At 54.6% G+C, this 20,069-nt stretch overlaps 1 protein-coding gene across 1 annotated transcript in view; it reads left to right on the forward strand.

Moving 5' to 3' along the window:
• The window catches only part of GLG1 (golgi glycoprotein 1), a 139,123-nt gene that overhangs the window by 88,725 nt on the left and 30,329 nt on the right, over positions 1-20,069 (forward strand). The window contains exons 8-12 of the mRNA XM_064160520.1: positions 3,558-3,772; positions 10,863-10,984; positions 11,962-12,063; positions 15,169-15,322; positions 17,654-17,791. Coding sequence (XP_064016590.1) covers positions 3,558-3,772; positions 10,863-10,984; positions 11,962-12,063; positions 15,169-15,322; positions 17,654-17,791 — 731 coding nt within the window. The remainder of the gene's footprint in view (positions 1-3,557; positions 3,773-10,862; positions 10,985-11,961; positions 12,064-15,168; positions 15,323-17,653; positions 17,792-20,069) is intronic.

Here is a 20,069-nt window from a genome sequence, read left to right on the forward strand (position 1 = left end):
CTGTCCTAAAGGCACTAAAGGACCTTGCTGTATATTCTCTTTGATATTGCCATAACCTATAAACCAGCACCAAGTTGTATCATCACAGAATTGTCAGGGTTGGAAGGGATCCCAAGGATCATCCAGTTCCAACTCCCCTGCCATGGGCAGGGACACCTCGCACTAGATCAGGTTGCACAGAGTCACATCCAGCCTGGCCTTAAAAGCATCCAGGGATGAGGCTTCCACCACCTCCCTGGGCAACCTGTGCCAGTCTCTCACCATCCTCATGCTGAACAACTTCTTCCTAAGGTCTCATCTAAATCTGCCCTCCTCTAGCTTGGATCCATTCTTCCCAGTCCAGTCACTGCCTGATACCCTAAGAAGTCCCTCAGCAGCCTTCTTGTAGCCTCCTTCAGACACTGGAAGGCCACAATAAGGTCTTCTCTGAGCCTTCTCTTCTCTAAACCAAGCAACCCCAACTCTCTCAGCCTGTCCTCACAGGAGAGGTGCTCCAGCCCTCTTCATCATCCTCGTGGCCCTTCTCTGGATGGCTCTTCCAGCTCTCTAGGACTGGAGAACTTTTGCTTTTCCCCTTGGCATACAGCTAGATGCTGAATCAGGATTCAGCAGCAGGACCTCTAGCCCAGGAAGAAACTCTAAAGCCACCAGTAAGCTGTGTGTATGGTCTAGGTGATTGGATAGGGCTGGGTGATAGGTTGGACTGGGTGATCTTGCAGGTTTCTTCCAACCTATCCTTCTGCTTGATGTGGAAATGATGCTAAAGTTGTGGAGTTTCTTCTCTTGCTTCTTTTTCCCCCTCTGCCTGCAGCAGGGCAGATCCTTTCCTGAATGGCACACAGAAGACTGCTCTACAGCTATTAACTTCCACTTCTGTGATTGAGCAGCTTCAGCAGTGTATGGCACAGCTCATCATTGCTCCACACTTCTCCATGTGCCTGTGTTTTAATTCCTGGGAGCCCCATTTTAGCCTGGACACACCTGAACAGATTGTGATGGGGCTGAGGGGAGAGCCTAGCAAAGAAAAAAAAAAGCCAACACCTTCCTTTTGGGGTATGAAAACAACAAACCCAAACTGCCTGCACAGGGACTGGAGCAAAGATGCCTCATCCATGAAACCATTCCAGGTCAGGTTGGATAAGGCTCTTCACAGCCTGACCTGCTTATCCCTGCTCACTGCAGCAAGGTTGGTGACTTTGGAAGGTCCCCTTTCAACTCAGTCTCACCCTGGGATTCACTGAAAGCTTCTAGCAGGTGTAAGGGTTTGGTAGAGCTCAGTTTCTGTGCAGCTGCACTGCCTTGGTGGGCACTCTGGGTGACAGCTTCTAGTCTGGGCTTTAGCTTCCTCAGCAAGGATGTGCTGTTGCTCTAGAAAAACCTTTGCCTCAGAGCAAATGTTTAAGCTGCTGTCCAGACAAACTCCTCCTCTAGTTCCATATCCAGCTGGTAAATGACCAGAGGTGAATTTCTATCTCTGCAGTGGAAAAACAACCCCCTTGAGCAGACAGAGAAAAGCTGATCTTCCAAAGCTGCTCTTCCAAAGCAACTCCTGTGATGGGAAGGCCAAACCCAAGGTTTTTCAGGCACTGCCTGGATGTTTTACAGGCCCAGAGCTACCACAACAGCTGGTTCAACCCCCAGCAATGCTCTAGCACCCTTACTGTGCTCTGATGTGGTCCAGAGTGTGGGCATCATCCCTCTTCTTCCAGCATAATGGTAGCATAGGTCAAGAAGAGTTGCCTAGACAGGTGACAGATGCTTCACTCCTGAAACCATTCCAGGTCAGCTTATAAGGGGCTCTGAGCAACCTGCTGTAGTTGGGGCTCACAGATTGCATTGAGTGGAAATGAACCCACAAAGGGTATCTTTGTCCAACCCCCCTGCAAGCAGCAGGGACACCTCCAGCTAGAGCAGGCTGTCCAGGGCCACGTTGTTGTTGAATGTCTCCAGGGCTGAGGCCTCAACTACATCTCTGGACAAACCTATGCCAATGTCTCCCCCACCCTCATCGTGCAGAGCTTCCTCCTGATGCCCAACCCAAATCTGCCCTGCTTCAGTCTCAAACCATTGTCCCTCATCCTATCACTCCAAGCCCTTCTAAGTCCCTCCCCAGCTTTCCTGTAGACCCCCTTCAGATATTGAAACGTTGCTCTAAGGTCTCTCTGGAGCCTTCTCCTCTCCAGACTGAAGAGCCCCAACCTGTCCCCATAGCAGAGGCCCTCCAGCCCTGGTGGCCCTCCCTGCTGACTGCAGGGGGTTCAGATTAGATGAGCTTGACAGGTCCTTTGCAACCCAAACCATTCAGTGACTGCATGAAGAGCTCTGCTGAGTGTTAATTTCTTTCCTGCATGAATGGTCAGGCACTGGAACAGGGAGGTGGTGGAGTCCCCATAGAATCAACCAGGTTGGAAGAGACCTCCAAGATCATCCAGTCCAACCTAGCACCCAGCCCTATCCAGTCAACCTGAGCATGGCACTAAGTGCCAACATAGCACCAGCCCTGTCCAATCAATCAGACCATGGCACTGAGTGCCAACCTAGCACCCAGCCCTGTCCAATCAATCAGACCATGGCACTGAGTGCCAACCTAGCACCCAGCCCTATCCAGTCAATCAGACCATGACACTAAGTGCCAACATAGCACCAGCCCTGCCCAATCAACCAGACCATGGCACTCAGTGCCAACCTAGCACCCAGCCCTATCCAGTCAACCAGACCATGACACTCAGTGCCAACCTAGCACCCAGCCCTATCCAATCAACCAGACCATGGCACTCAGTGCCAACATAGCACCAGCCCTGCCCAACCAACCAGAGCATGGCACTAAGTGCCAACCTAGCACCCAGCCCTATCCAGTCAACCAGACCATGGCACTCAGTGCCAACATAGCACCAGCCCTGTCCAAGCAACCAGACCATGGCACTCACTGCCAACCTGGCACCCAGCCCTAGCCAATCAACCAGACCATGGCACTCACTGCCAACCTAGCACCCAGCCCTATCCAGTCAACCAGACCATGGCACTAAGTGCCTCATCCAGGCTCTTCTTGAACACCTCCAGGGACAGTGACTCCACCACCTCCCTGGGCAGCCCATTCCAATGCCAATCACTCTCTCTGCCAACAACTTCCTCCTAACATCCAGCCTAGACCTGCCCTGGCACAGCTTGAGACTGTGTCCCCTTGTTCTGTTGCTGGTTGCCTGAGAGAGGAGCCCAACCCCACCTGGCTACAGCCTCCCTGCAGGCAGCTGCAGGCAGCAATCAGCTCTGCCCTGAGCCTCCTCTGCTGCAGCCTGCACCCCCCCAGCTCCCTCAGCCTCTCCTCACAGGGCTCTGCTCCAGGCCCCTCCCCAGCCTTGCTGCCCTTCTCTCAGCACCTTCCAGCCCCTCAGCAGCTCTCTGCAATTCAGGAGCCCAGAACACAGCACTGCAGGTGTGTCCTGAGCAGTGCTGAGCACAGGGGCAGAAGAACCCCTTGGGGCCGTGGTGTGGGGGTCCCGGTGGGGCCGGGCGGGGGTGTGACTAACGCTGGCTGCCATGGCCTTCCCCCGGCGCAGGTCGGCAGGTGAGCAGCGAGTGCCAAGGGGAGATGCTGGACTACCGCCGCATGCTGATGGAGGACTTCTCCCTGAGCCCCGAGATCATCCTGAGCTGCCGCGGCGAGATCGAGCACCACTGCTCCGGGCTGCACCGCAAGGGCCGCACCCTGCACTGCCTGATGAAGGTGGTGCGGGGCGAGAAGGGCAACGTGGGCCTCAACTGTCAGCAGGCAGTAAGCTCCCCTCCCTCACCCCTCTGCCCTCAGGGGGCTGCTGGGCAGCAGCGCTGCCTTGGCACTGCTTTGCCTTCGGGTGGAGGCTCTGCTGGGGGCAGGGAGGCTCTGCTGGGGGCAGGGAGGCTCTGCTGGGGGCAGGGAGGCTCTGCTGGGGGCAGGGAGGCTCTGCTGGGGGCAGGGAGGCTCTGCTGGGGGCAGCGAGGCTCTGCTGAGGGCAGTGAGGCTGTTCTGGGGGCAGTGAGGCTGTTCTGGGGGCAGTGAGGCTGTGCTGAGGGCAGTGAGGCTGTGCTGAGGGCAGTGAGGCTGTGCTGAGGGCAGTGAGGCTCTGCTGGGGGCAGCGAGGCTCTCTTGGGGGCAGTGAGGCTCTCTTGGGGGCAGTTAGGCTCTGCTGGGGGCGGTGAAGCTTTACAGGGGGCAGTGAGGCCCTGCTGGGGGCAGTGAGGCCCTGCTGGGGGCAGTGAGGCTCTGCTCGGGGCAGCGAGGCTGTTCTGGGGGCAGTTAGGCCCTGCTGAGGGCAGTGAGGCCCTGCTGGGGGCAGTGAGGCCCTGCTGGGGGCAGTGAGGCCCTGCTGGGGGCAGAGATGCCCTGCTGGGGGCAGCGAGGCTCTGCTGGGGGCAGAGATACCCTGCTGGGGGCAGTGAGGCTGTTCTGGGGGCAGTGAGACTCTGCTGGGGGCAGAGATGCCCTGCTGGGGGCAGTGAGGCCCTGCTGGGGACAGTGAGGCTCTGCTGGGGGCAGTGAGGCTTTACAGGGGGCAGTGAGGCTCTGCTGGGGGCAGTGAGGCTCTGCTGGGGGCAGTGAGGCTTTACAGGGGGCAGTGAGGCTCTGCTGGGGGCAGTGAAGCTGTTCTGGGGGCAGTGAGACTCTGCTGGGGGCAGAGATGCCCTGCTGGGGGTAGCGAGGCTCTGCTGGGGGCAGTGAGGCTCTGCTGGGAGCAGTGAGGCTCTGCTGGAGGCAGTGAGGCCCTGCTGGGGGCAGTGAGGCTGTTCTGGGGGCAGTGAGACTCTGCTGGGGGCAGAGATGCCCTGCTGGGGGCAGTGAAGCTGTTCTGGGGGCAGTGAGACTCTGCTGGGGGCAGAGATGCCCTGCTGGGGGTAGCGAGGCTCTGCTGGGTGCCAGTGAATGCTGGAGTCTGTTGTGCAATTGTTGTCTGTCTGGAGCATGTCCAGAGAAGGGCAAGGAGGCTGGAGAAGGGCCCTGGAGCACCTCAGCTGTGAGGAGTATCTGAGGGAGCTGAGGGTGTTCAGCCTGGAGAAGAGGAGGCTGAGGGGAGACCCTGAAGGGAGGTTGTAGTGAGCAGGGGGCAGCCTCTTCTCCTCGGTGCCAAGCGACAGGACCAGAGGAGATGGTTCCAAGCTGCACCAGGGGAAGCTCAGGCTGGATGCTAGGAAATATTTCTGCACTGGAAGGGTTCTCAAACATTGGAATGGTCTGCTAGGGCAGTGCTGGAGTCACCACCCCTGAGGGGTGCTCAAGCAGCCTGTGGACCTGACAGTTAGGGACATGGTTTAGTGGTGACCCTTCAGTGCTGGGTCAAGGGTTGGAGTCGATGAGCTTGGAGATCTCTTCCAGCACATTCTGTGACTCTGCCGTGGGCTGGAGGTGTAACTTGGTGTCAAGCAGCACACTTCTCAGGGGGGCAAGAAGAGAGGAAATTTACTTTTCCACATTTGTGTTTCCCTGTCCTTGGACATGCACAAAATCACCTCCAAGTACCTTCCCACTCTGGTTTATTTTTGCCATTTCATTCAGCTGAAACAGTGGAATTGGAAGTTGAGGGCCAGGTGGGTAGCACAAGCAGCTGCTGCTGCACACCTTTGCAGCTGCAGCCTCTGAAGGCAATGCCATTCTTCTCCAAAGGCCCTGTGTGAAGTGGGAGCCTCTGGGTTGGGCTCTGCTGCCAGGCAAGCAGCAACAGAACAAGGGGACACAGCCTTAAGTTGTGCCAGGGGAAGGTCTGGGCTGGATGTTAGGAGGAAGTTGTTGGCAGAGAGAGCGATTGGCATTGGAATGGACTGCCTGGGGAGGTGGTGCAGTGGCTGTGCCTGGAGGTGTGGAAGCCAAGGCTGGCTGGGCACTGAGTGCCATGGTCTGGTTGGTTGTACAGGGCTGGGTGCTAAGTTGGCACTGAGTGCCATGGCCCGGTTGGTTGGGCAGGGCTGGGTTCTAGGTTGGCACTGAGTGCCATGGTCTGGTTGGTTGTACAGGGCTGGGTGCTAGGTTGGCACTTAGTGCCATGGTCTGGTTGTTTGGCTAAGGCTGGGTGCTGGGTTGGCACTTAGTGCCATGGTCTGGTTGACTGGATAGGGCTGGGTGCTGGGTTGGCACTGAGTGCCATGATGTGGTTGTTTGGGCAGGGCTGGGTGCTAGGTTGGCACTGAGTGCCATGGCCTAGATGACTGCCTAGGGCTGGGTGCTAGGTTGGCACTGAGTGCCATGGTGTGGTTGGTTGGGCAGGGCTGGGTGCTAGGTTGACACTGAGTGCCATGGTGTGGTTGTTTGGGCAGGGCTGGGTGCTAGGTTGGCACTTAGTGCCATGGTCTGGTTGTTTGGCTAAGGCTGGGTGCTGGGTTGACACTTAGTGCCATGGTCTGGTTGACTGGATAGGGCTGGGTGCTGGGTTGGCACTGAGTGCCATGATGTGGTTGTTTGGGCAGGGCTGGGTGCTAGGTTGGCACTGAGTGCCATGGCCTAGATGACTGCCTAGGGCTGGGTGCTAGGTTGGCACTGAGTGCCATGGTCTGGTTGGTTGGGCAGGGCTGGGTGCTAGGTTGACACTGAGTGCCATGGTGTGGTTGTTTGGGCAGGGCTGGGTGCTAGGTTGGCACTGAGTGCCATGGCCTAGATGACTACCTAGGGCTAGGTGCTGGGCTGGCCTGGCTGAGCTTGGAGGTCTCTTCCAACCTGCTTGATTCTCTGATTCTAACTGGATGACCTCGAAGCTCCCTTCCAACCCAAAGCATTCTCTGTACTTATGACTGCCTCTTTTTACTGACTGCTGAGCCAGGACAAGTGACATCAATGCCCCCAAAAGAACCAGGCTGAGGAGTCACAGAGCTGATGTATGAATTGGAGGAGAGGTTGCTCTTCACCTCCTGCATCTCACACAACCACCATCACTCCTTGTTCAATCTGAGGGTAGCTTAAAGTCTGAGCCCAAAGCATTGCTGGTGCCTGTCTGCTATCAAAGGTAAAGAAGTGGTTGCTAATTTGCTGTCAGGCACAGGGTGCCTCTGTGCTGCAGCTTGGCTCTGCAGCAGCAGCAGCAGCAGCAGCAGCAGGTGTAGTGGTGCAGCAGCTGTAGAGTTTGAGTCATTCCTGCGGGGAACTGCAGTGCAGGACTTGAGCTGTGCAATGGTTGTGTGGAAAGCCAAATCCTTCAGTCTGAAATGGGATTTGCTGCCTCAGAATTCATTGCAAATTTGCTGGAAGATCAGTTCAGCTCAGGAATAACTTCCCAGGTCGGGAAGGACATGTTCAGAGTGAGTCAGAAGTCGTGGCTAGGGGAAGGGAACCACCAGAAGTTGTTTGGATTTCAGCCTTGGAGAAGAAGAATCAGCACAAATCTGCAGTGGAGTTGGTGATTTTTAACCACTTCTTCTGTACTGAGGCTGCTGCACCCAGCTGTGGTGCTCCCAGCAGAGGAATCATAGCACCAGTCAGGGTTGGAAGGGAGCACAAGGAGCAGGCAGTTCCAACCCCTGCCATGCCCAGGGACACCCTACCCTAGAGCAGGCTGCACACAGCCTCAGCCAGCCTGGCCTCAAACACCTCCAGCCATGGGGCCTCAACCCCCTCCCTGGGCAACCCATTCCAGCCTCTCACCACTCTCCTGCTCAACAACTTCCTCCTCCCCTCCAGCCTCACTCTCCCCACCTCCAGCTTTGCTCCAGCCCCCCCACTCCTGCCACTCCCTCACAGCCTCCAAAGTCCCTCCCCAGCTTTTTTGGAGCTCCCTGCAGATGCTGCAAGGCCACAATGAGGTCCCCATGGAGCCTCCTCTGCTGCAGCCTGCACAGCCCCAACTCCTTCAGGCTGTGCTCACAGCAGAGCTGCTGCAGCCTCTCAGCATCCTCCTGGCCCTGCTCTGGACACTCTGCAGCATCTCCACAGCCCTTTTGTGCCAGGGGCTCCAGCACTGGATGCAGGACTCCAGGTGGGCTCTCAGCAGAGCAGAGGGGCAGAATCCCCTCCCTGGCCCTGCTGCCCACACTGCTGCTGCTGCAGCCCAGGCTCTGCTTGGCTCTCTGGGCTGCAAGTGCACACTGCTGGCTCCTGCTGAGCTTCTCCTCCAGCAGCACCCCCAAGTGCCTCTGCTCAGGGCTGCTCTGCAGCCTGGCACTGCCCAGCCTGCATTGGTGCTTGGCATTGCCTCCCCCCAGCTGCAGCACCTTGCCCTTGGTCTTGTTGCAGCTCCTGAGCTTGGCTTGTGCCCACCTCTGCAGCCTGCCCAGGTGCCTCTGTCTGGCATCACTTCCCTCCAGTGTGTGGAACTGTTGGAGCAGATCCAGAGGAGGCCACAAAGCAGATCTGAGGGTTGTAGCACCTCTCCTATGGGGCAGGCTGGAGAATAGAAGGCTTCAGGAAGACCTTAGAGCAGCCTTCCAGTACCTGAAGGAGGCTACAGGAGAGCTGGGGAGGGACTTTGGACAAGGGCTGAGACAGGATGAGAGCCAATGGCTTTGGGCTGGGAGAGGAGAGGTTGCTTTGTTAAATACCATATTCCAGTGAGTCTCTCCATTACCAGCTTGTGCCCTACCAGACAGCACTCTGTCCTCTAGAACCTTCTCCAACTGACTTTAGCCAAGAGCAAGCTGTGGGAAATCCTTCATTCTTCCCAGGCAGAACTCTGGGTTCTGGTGGGTAAATGACTCAGGTTTGTCTTTGCTCCAGGTCTCTTTTTTGTCTTCTCTGTGCTGTTAGAGGCTTTGCCCCTGAAAGGCTCCTGGGTGGTGTTTAGGTGAAGATGGGAGATAAAACTGTAGCTGTGCTTTTGATTTAGCTGGGCTGGGGGCCAGGAGCTATAATCATTAAGGAAGTGTCAAGATGTTAACAGGGCAAACTGTTTGATGTTGCTGTGAAGTTGCCTTCGAAGCAAATTCCTCTTCTGGTTTTGGTTGGGGTTTTTTTTAATGCCCTTCTGCTCCAGATTTGTCAGCTGAAGATGTTTGACTGTCAGAGGATGACACCAATCAACCCTGTGGCAGTCTGTGGGTATTGAGTAGCCTGCAGAAGAGGAGGCTCAGGGCAGAGCTGATTGCTGTCTACAACTACTTGAAAGGAGGCTGTAGCCAGGTGGGGTTGGGCTCTGCTGACAGGCAGCCAGCAGCAGAAGAAGGGGACACAGCCTCAAGGTGTGCCAGGGCAGGTCTAGCCTGGATGTTAGGAGGAAGTTGTTGTCAGAGAGAGTGATTGGCATTGGAATGGACTGCCCAGGGAGGTGGTGGAGTTGCTGTGCCTGGAGGTGTTGAAGCCAAGGCTGGTTGGGCACTGAGTGCCAAGGTGTGGTTGGTTGGGCAAGGCTGGGTGCTAGGTTGGCACTGAGTGCCATGGTGTGGTTGGTTGGGCAGGGCTGGGTGCTAGGTTGGCACTGAGTGCCATGGTGTGGTTGTTTGGGCAGGGCTGGGTGCTAGGTTGGCACTGAGTGCCATGGTGTGGTTGGTTGGGCAGGGCTGGGTGCTAGGTTGGCACTGAGTGCCATGGTGTGGTTGGTTAGCCAGGGCTGGGTGCTAGGTTGGCGCTCAGTGCCATGGTCTGGTTGGTTGGGCAGGGCTGGGTGCTAGGTTGGCACTGAGTGCCATGGTCTGGTTGGTTGGGCAGGGCTGGGTGCTAGGTTGGCACTGAGTGCTATGCTCTGGTTGGTTGGCCAGGGCTGGGTGCTAGGTTGTCCTGGCTGAGCTTGGAGCTCTCTTCCAACCTGGCTGACTCTGTGATTCTGTGATATTGGCTGTGGAGGTCTTGGGCTGAGTGCTGGCCTAGAACCACAGAACCTCAGCATGGTGAGGGGTTGGAAGGGACCTCTGCAGATCATCCAGTCCAACACTGCTGCTGAAGCAAAGGCACCCACAGCAGCTTGCCCAGTGCCCAGCTGGAGTTGGAAGCTCTCCAGGGGAGGAGACTCCACAACCCCTCAGGCCAGCCTGCTCCAGGCCTCCATCACCCACACACCCTGGAGGAAACCACCTCAGCTGTGTCAGGGGAGCTTCAGATTGGATGCTACAGAAAGTTTTACCCTAGAAAAGGTTCTCAGGCACTGGGTGAGGCAGCCCAGTAAGGTGGTGGAGTCCCCATCCCCAGAGGTGTGTGGATGTGGTGCTGAGGGATGCGGTTCAGAGGTGGCTTAGCAGTAGCGGTGGGATTGTGAGCTCTGGGTGGGTGAGTGGTTGGACTTGGCAAGCTCAAAAGTCCTTTCCAGCCTCTGCAGTTGTGTGATTCTGTATTTTACTGAAGCTTTTGTGTCCTCTCCAGGCAACTGAAGAAAATAATGTTAAGCTCTGGCAGGTGATCTTTAAACTTCGGTTTGGGTTCCACGTTAGGGCAGTAGTTGGGACTCATGCTAAGTGTGAACAGATCTGCACGTTTGATATCATCATCCCAAGGCAAAGAGGATGGATCAAAGATGCAGTATTCCAATCTTAGCAGTCCCAGGCTGTACACTGATGTATAAAAGGCCCAAGCAGCCACTTCACATGGGAAGTTCCACCTCAACATGAAGAGAACCTTCTCTGGCGTGAGGCTGCTGGAGCCTTGGAGCAGGCTGCCCACAGAGGATGTGGAGTCTCCTTCTCTGGAGACGTTCCAAACCTGCCTAGCTGTGTTCCTCTGTGGCCTGACTTGGGTGCCCCTGCTTTGGCAGAGGGGTTGGGCAGGGTGATCTCCAGAGTGCCCTTCCAACCTTCCCTGTGCTGTGACTCCATGAGGGTTCAGCAGCGTCCGGTAACTGAGTTGGCAGCACAAACACTTGAAGGAAGCAACCGGAGAGCAGAGCTCATACCTGGTGGTGCTGCTTTCCACGTGGCATTGCCATGCTGAGAAGCTGTGAGTGCTCTCATTGTCCTTGTCCTAATTGCTTGTCCTCTTCTTGCAGCTTCAAACCCTGATCCAGGAGACAGACCCCGGTGCCGATTACCGCATCGACAGGGCGCTGAACGAGGCCTGCGAGTCGGTGATCCAGACTGCCTGCAAGCACATCCGCTCAGGGGACCCCATGTAGGTGCCTCTCCTTCCCTGCAAGGCTTCCAGCAAGCTTCTCTGCTTCACCCCAGTAGATAGCTGAAAGCTCTGCAGAGAGACAGGCTCCAAACTGGCAGTTGGTGGTGACTGGAGCTAAGTCCGGCTGATGCTCGGTCACCGGTGGTGTTCCCCAGGGGTCTCTCCTCAGAATCACAGGGACAATCAGGTTGGAAAAGCCTCTCAGGGTCTCAGAATCACAGGGACATTCAGGTTGGAAAAGCCTCTCAGGGTCACAGGAACATTCAGGTTGGAAAAGCCTCTCAGGATCACAGAATCACAGGGACAATCAGGTTGGAAAAGCCTCTCAGGATCTCAGAATCACAGGGACAATCAGGTTGGAAAAGCCTCTCAGGGTCACAGAATCACAGGGACATCCAGGTTGGAGAAGCCTCATGCAGCCTTCTCTTCAGCACCTCCAGCCACAGCCACTCCACCACCTCCCTGGGCAGCCCATGCCAGTGCCAATCACTCTCTCTGCCAGGAGCTTCCTCCTCACAGCCAGCCCACACCTGCCCTGACACAGCTTCAGCCTGGGCCCCCTTCTGCTGCTGCTGCCTGCCTGGCACCAGAGCCCAACCCCACCTGGCTACAGCCTCCCTGCAGGCAGCAATCAGCTCTGCCCTGAGGCTCCTCTGCTGCAGGCTGCACCCCCCCAGCTCCCTCAGCCTCTCCTCTCAGGGCTGTGCTCCAGGCCCCTCCCCAGCCTTGCTGCCCTTCTCTCAGCACCTTCCAGCACCTCAGCAGCTCTCTGCAATTCAGGAGCCCACAGCTGGACACAGCACTCCAGGGCTGGCCTGAGCAGGGCTGGGCACAGGGGCACAAGAACCTCCCTTGTGCTGCTGCCCACACTGCTCCTCAGCCAGCCCAGGCTGCCACTGGCTCTGCTGCCCACCTGGGCACACTGCTGCCTCTTCTGCAGCTCCTCACCTGACTTTTTTTCCTTCTCTTTGCAGGATTCTGTCCTGCCTGATGGAGCATTTGTACACTGAGAAGATGGTAGAGGACTGTGAGCACAGACTCCTGGAGCTCCAGTATTTTATATCTCGGGATTGGAAGTGAGTGCCAAGATTCAGCTTCTTTTGATGTCTCCATTTAGTGTTTCTCTGTATTAATGGTTCCTTGTAAAACAGAATAGTTCATTCTTGTGTCCAGAGGACTTCAAAGCAGGCCTGGGCTGTGAAGGGCAAAAGCTGCTCAGAAAAGTCAGTGTGGAGGCCACTTGAGTCTGAGACTTGTGTAGAACTGATGCAGCCCTTAAAAGCATCTCAGGTTTGTGCTCTGAAATTCAATGCAGCTTTAATTAGAGGAATTCTCTGTGGCCTTAGTGAAGCTGTGTCAAGGGTCAGGGCTGAGCTGGCCACTAGATAAGTGTCTATGAAGGCCTCTGCCTTTCTGAAGGGAAGAGAAAGGGAGTAATGGAGGGAGACTGATGGCTTGGGAGAGAAATTGAACTAGCTGGGATGGAAACAAGGACAGTAAAATGACATAGCCACAAACCAATATGGAACCCAGCCTCTGGTGGCAGTGGCAGCACCATTTTCACCACTGCTGCTGGCTGCAAGCGTGCAGGAAGTCCCAGACTGGAGTCAGGAAGAGATGGGAGCAGGATTCAGCAGCTGGATTCTGCAGCTGGATCTTTGAACACAGAGGTGAGGACTGAAGGCAGAATGGCAGTGGCCTCCTGGGACACCAGCCCTGGTGATCACTCAGCTTTCTCCTGGAAATGCCACCCATGAGATGCAATCCTTTGTGGGTCAGTTGAAGGTCACCTGCCCTGTCCACTCCTCCCTACAAGTGCAACCTGTGACTTCCTGTACCCCAGCATGGGGAGCAAAAGGTAGCACTGCCCTTGCTCTGCAGAGGAGCAAGGTCAAGGCAGAGCCTTACTGCTTCCCAGCCCTTGGCAGGAGCTCTCCCCACCAGCTTCTCACTGCTAGGAGCAGCCTCTGGCTGTGCAAACCTGCCTTGAACTTCAGAAAGTGCCTCACAGAGCAGAGGCTGAGCTGGGAAGTCAGATCCTTGGCCAGAATTAGTTCTGATCTAGCTCAACCTAGGAGAAGTTGGAGGTCATGCTCTGTGCAGGTGGCAGCCAGTTTGAGCTGCAATATGACAGCTCACAAAACCAACCTTTCAAGCCTTAACAAAGAGCTACAGTGTGAGGAGCTCCCTGCTTCCATTTCTGCCTCTCCTCAGATTGTCTAGGTGTGAGGGCAGCCTGCAGAGCAGATCTGATTCCCTCTGGAGAGTTCCTTTTCCAACATCCTGCCCCCAAAAGATGGCAGTGCTCTGTTTTCAGTACACACAGCACCCCCCTGGCTTGTGTGGGTTAAGGTGAGGAGAGTCTTAAGTTGGATAAGCATTGCCAGTGAGGAAAGAAGTGGTGTTTGGTTTGTCTTCTGAGGAAGATGGAGAGGTGAGGAAGTGGAGCACACCAAATGGGATTAGTGCCAGAGGTGGGATGGTTGTTGTCAGTGGCCACAAGGAGCGTAAGGAAGACGTCACAGGCTGAGGTTGCTGCCAAGGGCATTCAAACAGAGCCTGAAGGAGATCTGACTCATGGCTGGCTCTGCAGGCAGCAGTGGCAGTAGTGAAGGGCTGGCATGCTCTGGGAACCTTCTGCTTGTGAATTGCACAGGGCTTCATGGAGCTTTGTGGCTCTTTGTTTAGTCATCTCCAGAACTGTTTGCATAGGTAGACAGGAGTAGAGTCCTAGAACGGATGAGGCTGGAAGGGGCCTCAGAGGTACCTCCTGCAGCCTCCCCACCACTGACAGGGACACCTCTCAACTAGACTTGCTTGCTCAGGGCCTCATCCAGCCTGGCCTTGAACACCTCCAGGGAGGAGACAGCCACCACCTCCCTGGGCAGCCTACTCTGGAGTTTCACCACTCTCACACTGAAGAACTCCTTCCTCAGCTCCACCCTAACCCTGCTCTGCCTCAGCTTCAAACCATTCCCCCTTGGCCTGTCCCTAGACACCCTCATGAAAAGTCCCTCTGCAGCCTTCCTCTAGGAACCCCTTCAGGTATTGGAAGGCAGCTCCAAGGTCCCCCTGGTGCCTTCTCCTCTTCAGGCTGCACACCTCCAGCTCCCTCAGCCTGTGCTCACAGTAGAGCTGCTCCAGCCCTGGGATCATCTTTGTGACCCTAGGCACAATTTTTCTGCCCCTCTTTTCTCTTTCCCTTCCTTTCTGGCTCTGCTGTCTGTGCCACATCTCCAACACATCAGTCATTGCTTGTGCCAAACTTAAGATGAAGGAAGGCTGAATGTTTGCAACGTCCTGACCCCCCAAAAAAGCTCATCAGGGGAATTCTTCCCCATGAAGATGGAGAGGCACTGGAACAGGATGCCTGGAGAAGTTGTGAAGGCTCCAAGTTGGGAAATATTCAAGGCCAGGTTGGATGGGGCCTTGAGGAACCTGATCTAATAGGAAGTGTCCCAGCCCATGGCAGGGGGGGTGAAGGAGATGAGATCCCTTCCAACCTAAGCCATCCTGTGATGGTTCAGTGATAACACAAGCAATGTGTGGTGTGTCCCTGCCTTTCTGCTGCCTTAGGACTTCAGGGAGGTGAGTTCTTTGCTCCCCTGTCAGCACTTGGCTGGCCTGCTGCAGATGAGATAGGAGGCACTTCAGGAAGCATTGAAGATTGAATCTGTAATTAAAGCTTTTCACAGGGGTTGGGCAAGATGAAGAGATGGATAAAGCTGTGGTGATGCCTGCTGTGTGTGCAGGGATGGATGTAGCTGTGGTGATGCCTTCTGAGTGTGCAGGGATGGATGAAGCTGTGGTGATGCCTTCTGAGTGTGCAGGGATGGATGTAGCTGTGGTGATGCCTTCTGAGTGTGCAGGGATGGATGAAGCTGTGGTGATGCCTTCTGAGTGTGCAGGGATGGATGAAGCTGTGGTGATGCCTGCCGTGTGTGCAGGGATGGATGAAGCTGTGGTGATGCCTGCTGTGTGTGCAGGGATGGATGTAGCTGTGGTGATGCCTTCTGAGTGTGCAGGGATGGATGCAGCTGTGGTGATGCCTGCTGTGTGTGCAGGGATGGATGCAGCTGTGGTGATGCCTTCTGTGTGTGCAGGGATGGATGCAGCTGTGGTGATGCCTTCTGTGTGTGCAGGGATGGATGCAGCTGTGGTGATGCCTTCTGTATTTGCAGGCTGGACACTGTCCTGTACCGTAAGTGTCAGGGAGATGCCTCCCGTCTCTGCCACACCCACGGCTGGAATGAGACCAGCGAGCTGATGCCCCCAGGGGCTGTTTTCTCCTGCTTATACAGGCATGCCTACCGAACAGAAGAGCAAGGAAGGAGGGTAAGTGCTAGAGTGCAGCCTACTGCTCTTTGATCTGTGTTGAGAAGGGTTGCAGGGACATCTGGAAGTTGCTAAAGCTGCAGGAACTCACACAAGCTACTTAAAAGGCTCCTTGCACTGCTTCTCAACTGTGCCTTGAAGGTCTTTAGTAGTGTTGTGGTACAATAAAATGACCACAACAAGCTATGACGAGTGGAAATGTGTCCTAAAAGTCCTGAATACAACTCGGGTATGTCTGTTTAGACACAGTGCAAGCTCTCCCCTTTGTTCTGCCCCAAGAGGAATGTGACTCCTTGTAGCTAGCTCACACAGCTGCAAAATTGGTTTGATGCAGAGTTCCAAGCCCAACTTTCCCAGGCTGCTTCTAACGAAGTGCTGAGTTCAACTCAGATTACACTCCCCTTAAATTCTTCCTGTTGATGTGAAGCATCACTCCTGCACTCCTAAATGTGCTTGCACTGCCCTTGGAGAAGACAAAAGAGACCCAAGTTGCTGCCCTGCCGTCTGAAATCCACCACGACCACTTCTGTGTGCTTCAGAGCTGCTCTTTGCAAGTTTGCTGCCCCCTCCTGCCTTCAGCAAAGCAATCCCTCCAACAGCAGCTTAGCTGCTTGGTTGGTTCCCTTCCTTTTGACCCTGGAGCCTGCAGGGGTTGGTAAGTTTACACAATAGCCTGGCTTAAAAATTAATGTCTGCAGCCTCGTTTCAAAGGTCTCCTGTGGCAGAGGTCAAACATTGATTGAAAACATCTCTCTTCTAGGAGTAATTCTTTTTAATGCAGTTTCTTAGAGTGCTGAGCTGAGACTTTTTAATTCCATTTTATGTTAGTGCTGACCAAAGCAATCAATAACCACCCTGCAAATAATCTATCAGGGAGTGAAAAGGCTTTTAAATGTTTGGGGTTTTCTTGTTTTTCCTCTGGAAGGTAGGCCAAGGGAACAGCTGTCAGGTGGATATTTAGCCTTTGGAAAGCAAACTCCTCACAGGTCAGAGCTGTACTTGGAATTGGTCATAGAATCAAGCAGGTTGGAAGAGACCTCCAGGACCATCCAGTCCAACCTAGCACCCAGCCCTGCCCAAACAACCACACCATGGCACTCAGTGCCCAGACAGCCTTGGCTTCAACCCCTCCAGGCACAGCACCACCTCCCTGGGCAGCCCATTCCAATGCCAATCACTCTCTCTGACAGGAGCTTCCTCCTCACAGCCAGCCCACACCTGCCCTGCCACAGCTTCAGCCTGGGGCCCCTTCTGCTGCTGCTGCCTGCCTGGCACCAGAGCCCAACCCCACCTGGCTACAGCCTCCCTGCAGGCAGCTGCAGGCAGCAATCAGCTCTGCCCTGAGCCTCCTCTGCTGCAGGCTGCACCCCCCCAGCTCCCTCAGCCTCTCCTCTCAGGGCTGTGCTCCAGGCCCCTCACAGCTTTGTCGCCCTCCTGTGGACACCTTCCAGTACTGCAACTTCTCTCTGCAATTGAGGGGCCCAGAACTGGACACAGCACTCCAGGGCTGGCCTGAGCAGTGCTGGGCACAGGGGCACAAGAACCTGCCTTGTGCTGCTGCCCACACTGCTCCTGAGCCAGCCCAGGCTGCCACTGGCTCTGCTGCCCACCTGGGCACACTGCTGCCTCCTCTGCAGCTGCTCTCTCCCAGCACCCCCAGGGCCCTCTCTGCCTGCCTGCTCTCAGCCCCTCTGGCCCCAGCCTGCACTGCTGCTTGGGGCTGCTGTGGCCAAAGTGCACAACCTGCCCTTGGCCTTCTTCACTCTCATCCCCTTGGCCTCTGCCCACCCATGCAGCTGTTTGGATTTCAAGGTGTCTGTTACTGTTGACAGTAAACTGCTGAGTAGCTTCCAACTGCTTGGATTTTGAGATGTCTGAAGGCAGGATGAGGCACTCAGTGCCATGGTCTGGTTGACTGGACAGGACTGGGTGCTAGGTTGGTCTGGATGAGCTTGGAGCTCTCTTCCAACCTGTTTGATTCTATGATTCTATAATCAAGGGACCTGCTTTGCCACCTGATTTCAAAAGCAAAGCAAAGGCTTAAGAGTATAAAGTTCACTGTAGTGAAATAAAAGGAGCTTCCATCCAAAACTTAACTGCCAGAGCCCCAAACTCTTTTGGCTTGTGGGCCCCCAGCAGGCTCATGTTGAGCCAGTCCATGACTTGTTGTGCTCATTCTGGACTTGTGGTCACTCTCAGTGCCTTGCCTGACAGCTTCTTGTTTGCACTGAATGGATTTAGAGGTTCCAGCTGCTGAGCTGCTGTGGGTGACTCAGCTTTAGCAGGACTCAATGATCTCCAAAGGTCCTTTCCTCTTTGCCTTCTTTGCAGCTATCTCGAGAGTGCAGAGCAGAGGTCCAGAGGATCCTCCACCAGCGTGCCATGGATGTGAAGCTGGACCCAGCCCTTCAGGACAAGTGCATGATTGATTTAGGGAAGTGGTGCAGTGAGAAAACAGAGACAGGACAGGTACTGGTGTGCAGGAGCACTGCTGATTCGTTTGCAGAGCTGGTGGAGGGGTGAGGAGGGGAAGAAAATGGAAGGATAAAGGGGAGCAGTGAGAAAACAGAGACAGGACAGGTGCTGGTGTGTAGGAGCACTGCTGATTCGTTTGCAGAGCTGGTGGAGGGGTGAGGAGGGGAATAAAAAGGAAGGATAAAGTGGTGCAGTGAAAAAACAGAGACAGGACAGGTGCTGGTGTGCAGGGGCACTGCTGATTCGTTTGCAGAGCTGGTGGAGGGGTGAGGAAAGGAAGGATAAAGAGATGCAGTGAGAAAACAGAGACAGGACAGTTGCTGGTGTGCAGGAGCACTGCTGATTCGTTTGCAGAGCTGATGGAGGGGTGAGGAAGGGAAGAAAAAGGAAGGATAAAGAGGTGCAGTGAGAAAACAGAGACAGGACAGGTGCTGGTGTGCAGGAGCACTGCTGATTCGTTTGCAGAGCTGGTGGAGGGGTGAGGAGGGGAAGAAAAAAGGATTCTCTGTAGCTGAGAATAGATCAGCACTGAGTGCAGTTTGAAATGTAATCTAGGTGAGACAGGAATGGAGGTGACAGCAAGAAGCTTTGCACCTCCTGCATGGCTTCAGGAGGTTCAAAAGTGGCATGTAAAAGGGGAGAAGGGGCAGGTAAGAAGAAGGACTGAAAGGAAGCCACCCCACCCTGCCTTGTATTTGTAACACTGCTGCAAGCTTGACATTTGCCACATAAACTTCATCCCCTTTCCATTTGGCAAATGCTGAGATGCTTCCTGTGTTTATACAGAAACTCCACTCACATCTGCTGCTACTTAACAAAGTTTCAACAGAGACTTTCATGGTAAATTGCTGTGTCCTAGCAGGGCTGGAGGGGAGGAGAATTCCACTGCAGATGCAGCAGAGCACACACCATTGCCTTTTTGAAGTGCCCATTGTAGGTTGTCCTTTGGGTAATGAATCTCCTCTCCATAAGGTTATGTGAGGGGCAAATGAAAGGTGATAGCTCAGAAGTGAAACAGCAGCAGCTTTGAGGGCAAGCAGTAGCATTGTAGAGCAACATTCACAATCATTACTATGTATTTACAAGGGCTTGCAGTGATGGGAGAAGGGACAGTGGCTGTGAGCTGGAAGAGGGCAGCTTGAGGCTGGAGTTTGGAAGAGGGGAGATTTAGACTGGGGTTTGGAAGAGGGGAGATTTAGACTGGGGTTTGGAAGAGGGGAGATTTAGACTGGAGTTTGGAAGAGGAGAGATTGAGGCTGGAGTTTGGAAGAGGAGAGATTGAGACTGGAGTTTGGAAGAGGGGAGATTTAGACTGGAGTTTGGAAGAGGAGAGATTGAGGCTGGAGTTTGGAAGAGGAGAGATTTAGACTGGGGTTTGGAAGAGGAGAGATTGAGGCTGGAGTTTGGAAGAGGGGAGATTGAGGCTGGAGTTTGGAAGAGGGGAGATTTAGACTGGGGTTTGGAAGAGGAGAGATTTAGACTGGAGTTTGGAAGAGGAGAGATTTAGACTGGGGTTTGGAAGAGGAGAGATTTAGACTGGGGTTTGGAAGAGGGGAGATTTAGACTGGGGTTTGGAAGAGGAGAGATTGAGGCTGGAGTTTGGAAGAGGGGAGATTTAGACTGGGGTTTGGAAGAGGAGAGATTTAGACTGGAGTTTGGAAGAGGAGAGATTTAGACTGGGGTTTGGAAGAGGAGAGATTGAGGCTGGGGTTTGGAAGAGGGGAGATTTAGACTGGGGTTTGGAAGAGGAGAGATTTAGACTGGAGTTTGGAAGAGGAGAGATTTAGACTGGGGTTTGGAAGAGGAGAGATTTAGACTGGGGTTTGGAAGAGGAGAGATTTAGACTGGGGTTAGGAAGAGGAGAGATTTAGACTGGAGTTTGGAAGAGGAGAGATTGAGGCTGGAGTTTGGAAGAGGAGAGATTTAGACTGGGGTTTGGAAGAGGGGAGATTTAGACTGGGGTTTGGAAGAGGAGACTTTGAGGCTGGAGTTTGGAAGAGGAGAGATTGAGGCTGGGGTTTGGAAGAGGGGAGATTGAGACTGGGGTTTGGAAGAGGAGAGATTTAGACTGGGGTTTGGAAGAGGAGAGATTTAGACTGGAGTTTGGAAGAGGAGAGATTGAGACTGGGATTTGGAAGAGGAGAGATTTAGACTAGGGTTTGGAAGAGGAGAGATTGAGGCTGGGGTTTGGAAGAGGAGAGATTGAGACTGGGGTTTGGAAGAGGGGAGATTTAGACTGGGGTTTGGAAGAGGAAAGATTTAGACTGGAGTT

Source organism: Pogoniulus pusillus, chromosome 20 (genome assembly GCF_015220805.1).
Source record: "Pogoniulus pusillus isolate bPogPus1 chromosome 20, bPogPus1.pri, whole genome shotgun sequence".
Lineage (NCBI taxonomy): Eukaryota > Metazoa > Chordata > Aves > Piciformes > Lybiidae > Pogoniulus > Pogoniulus pusillus.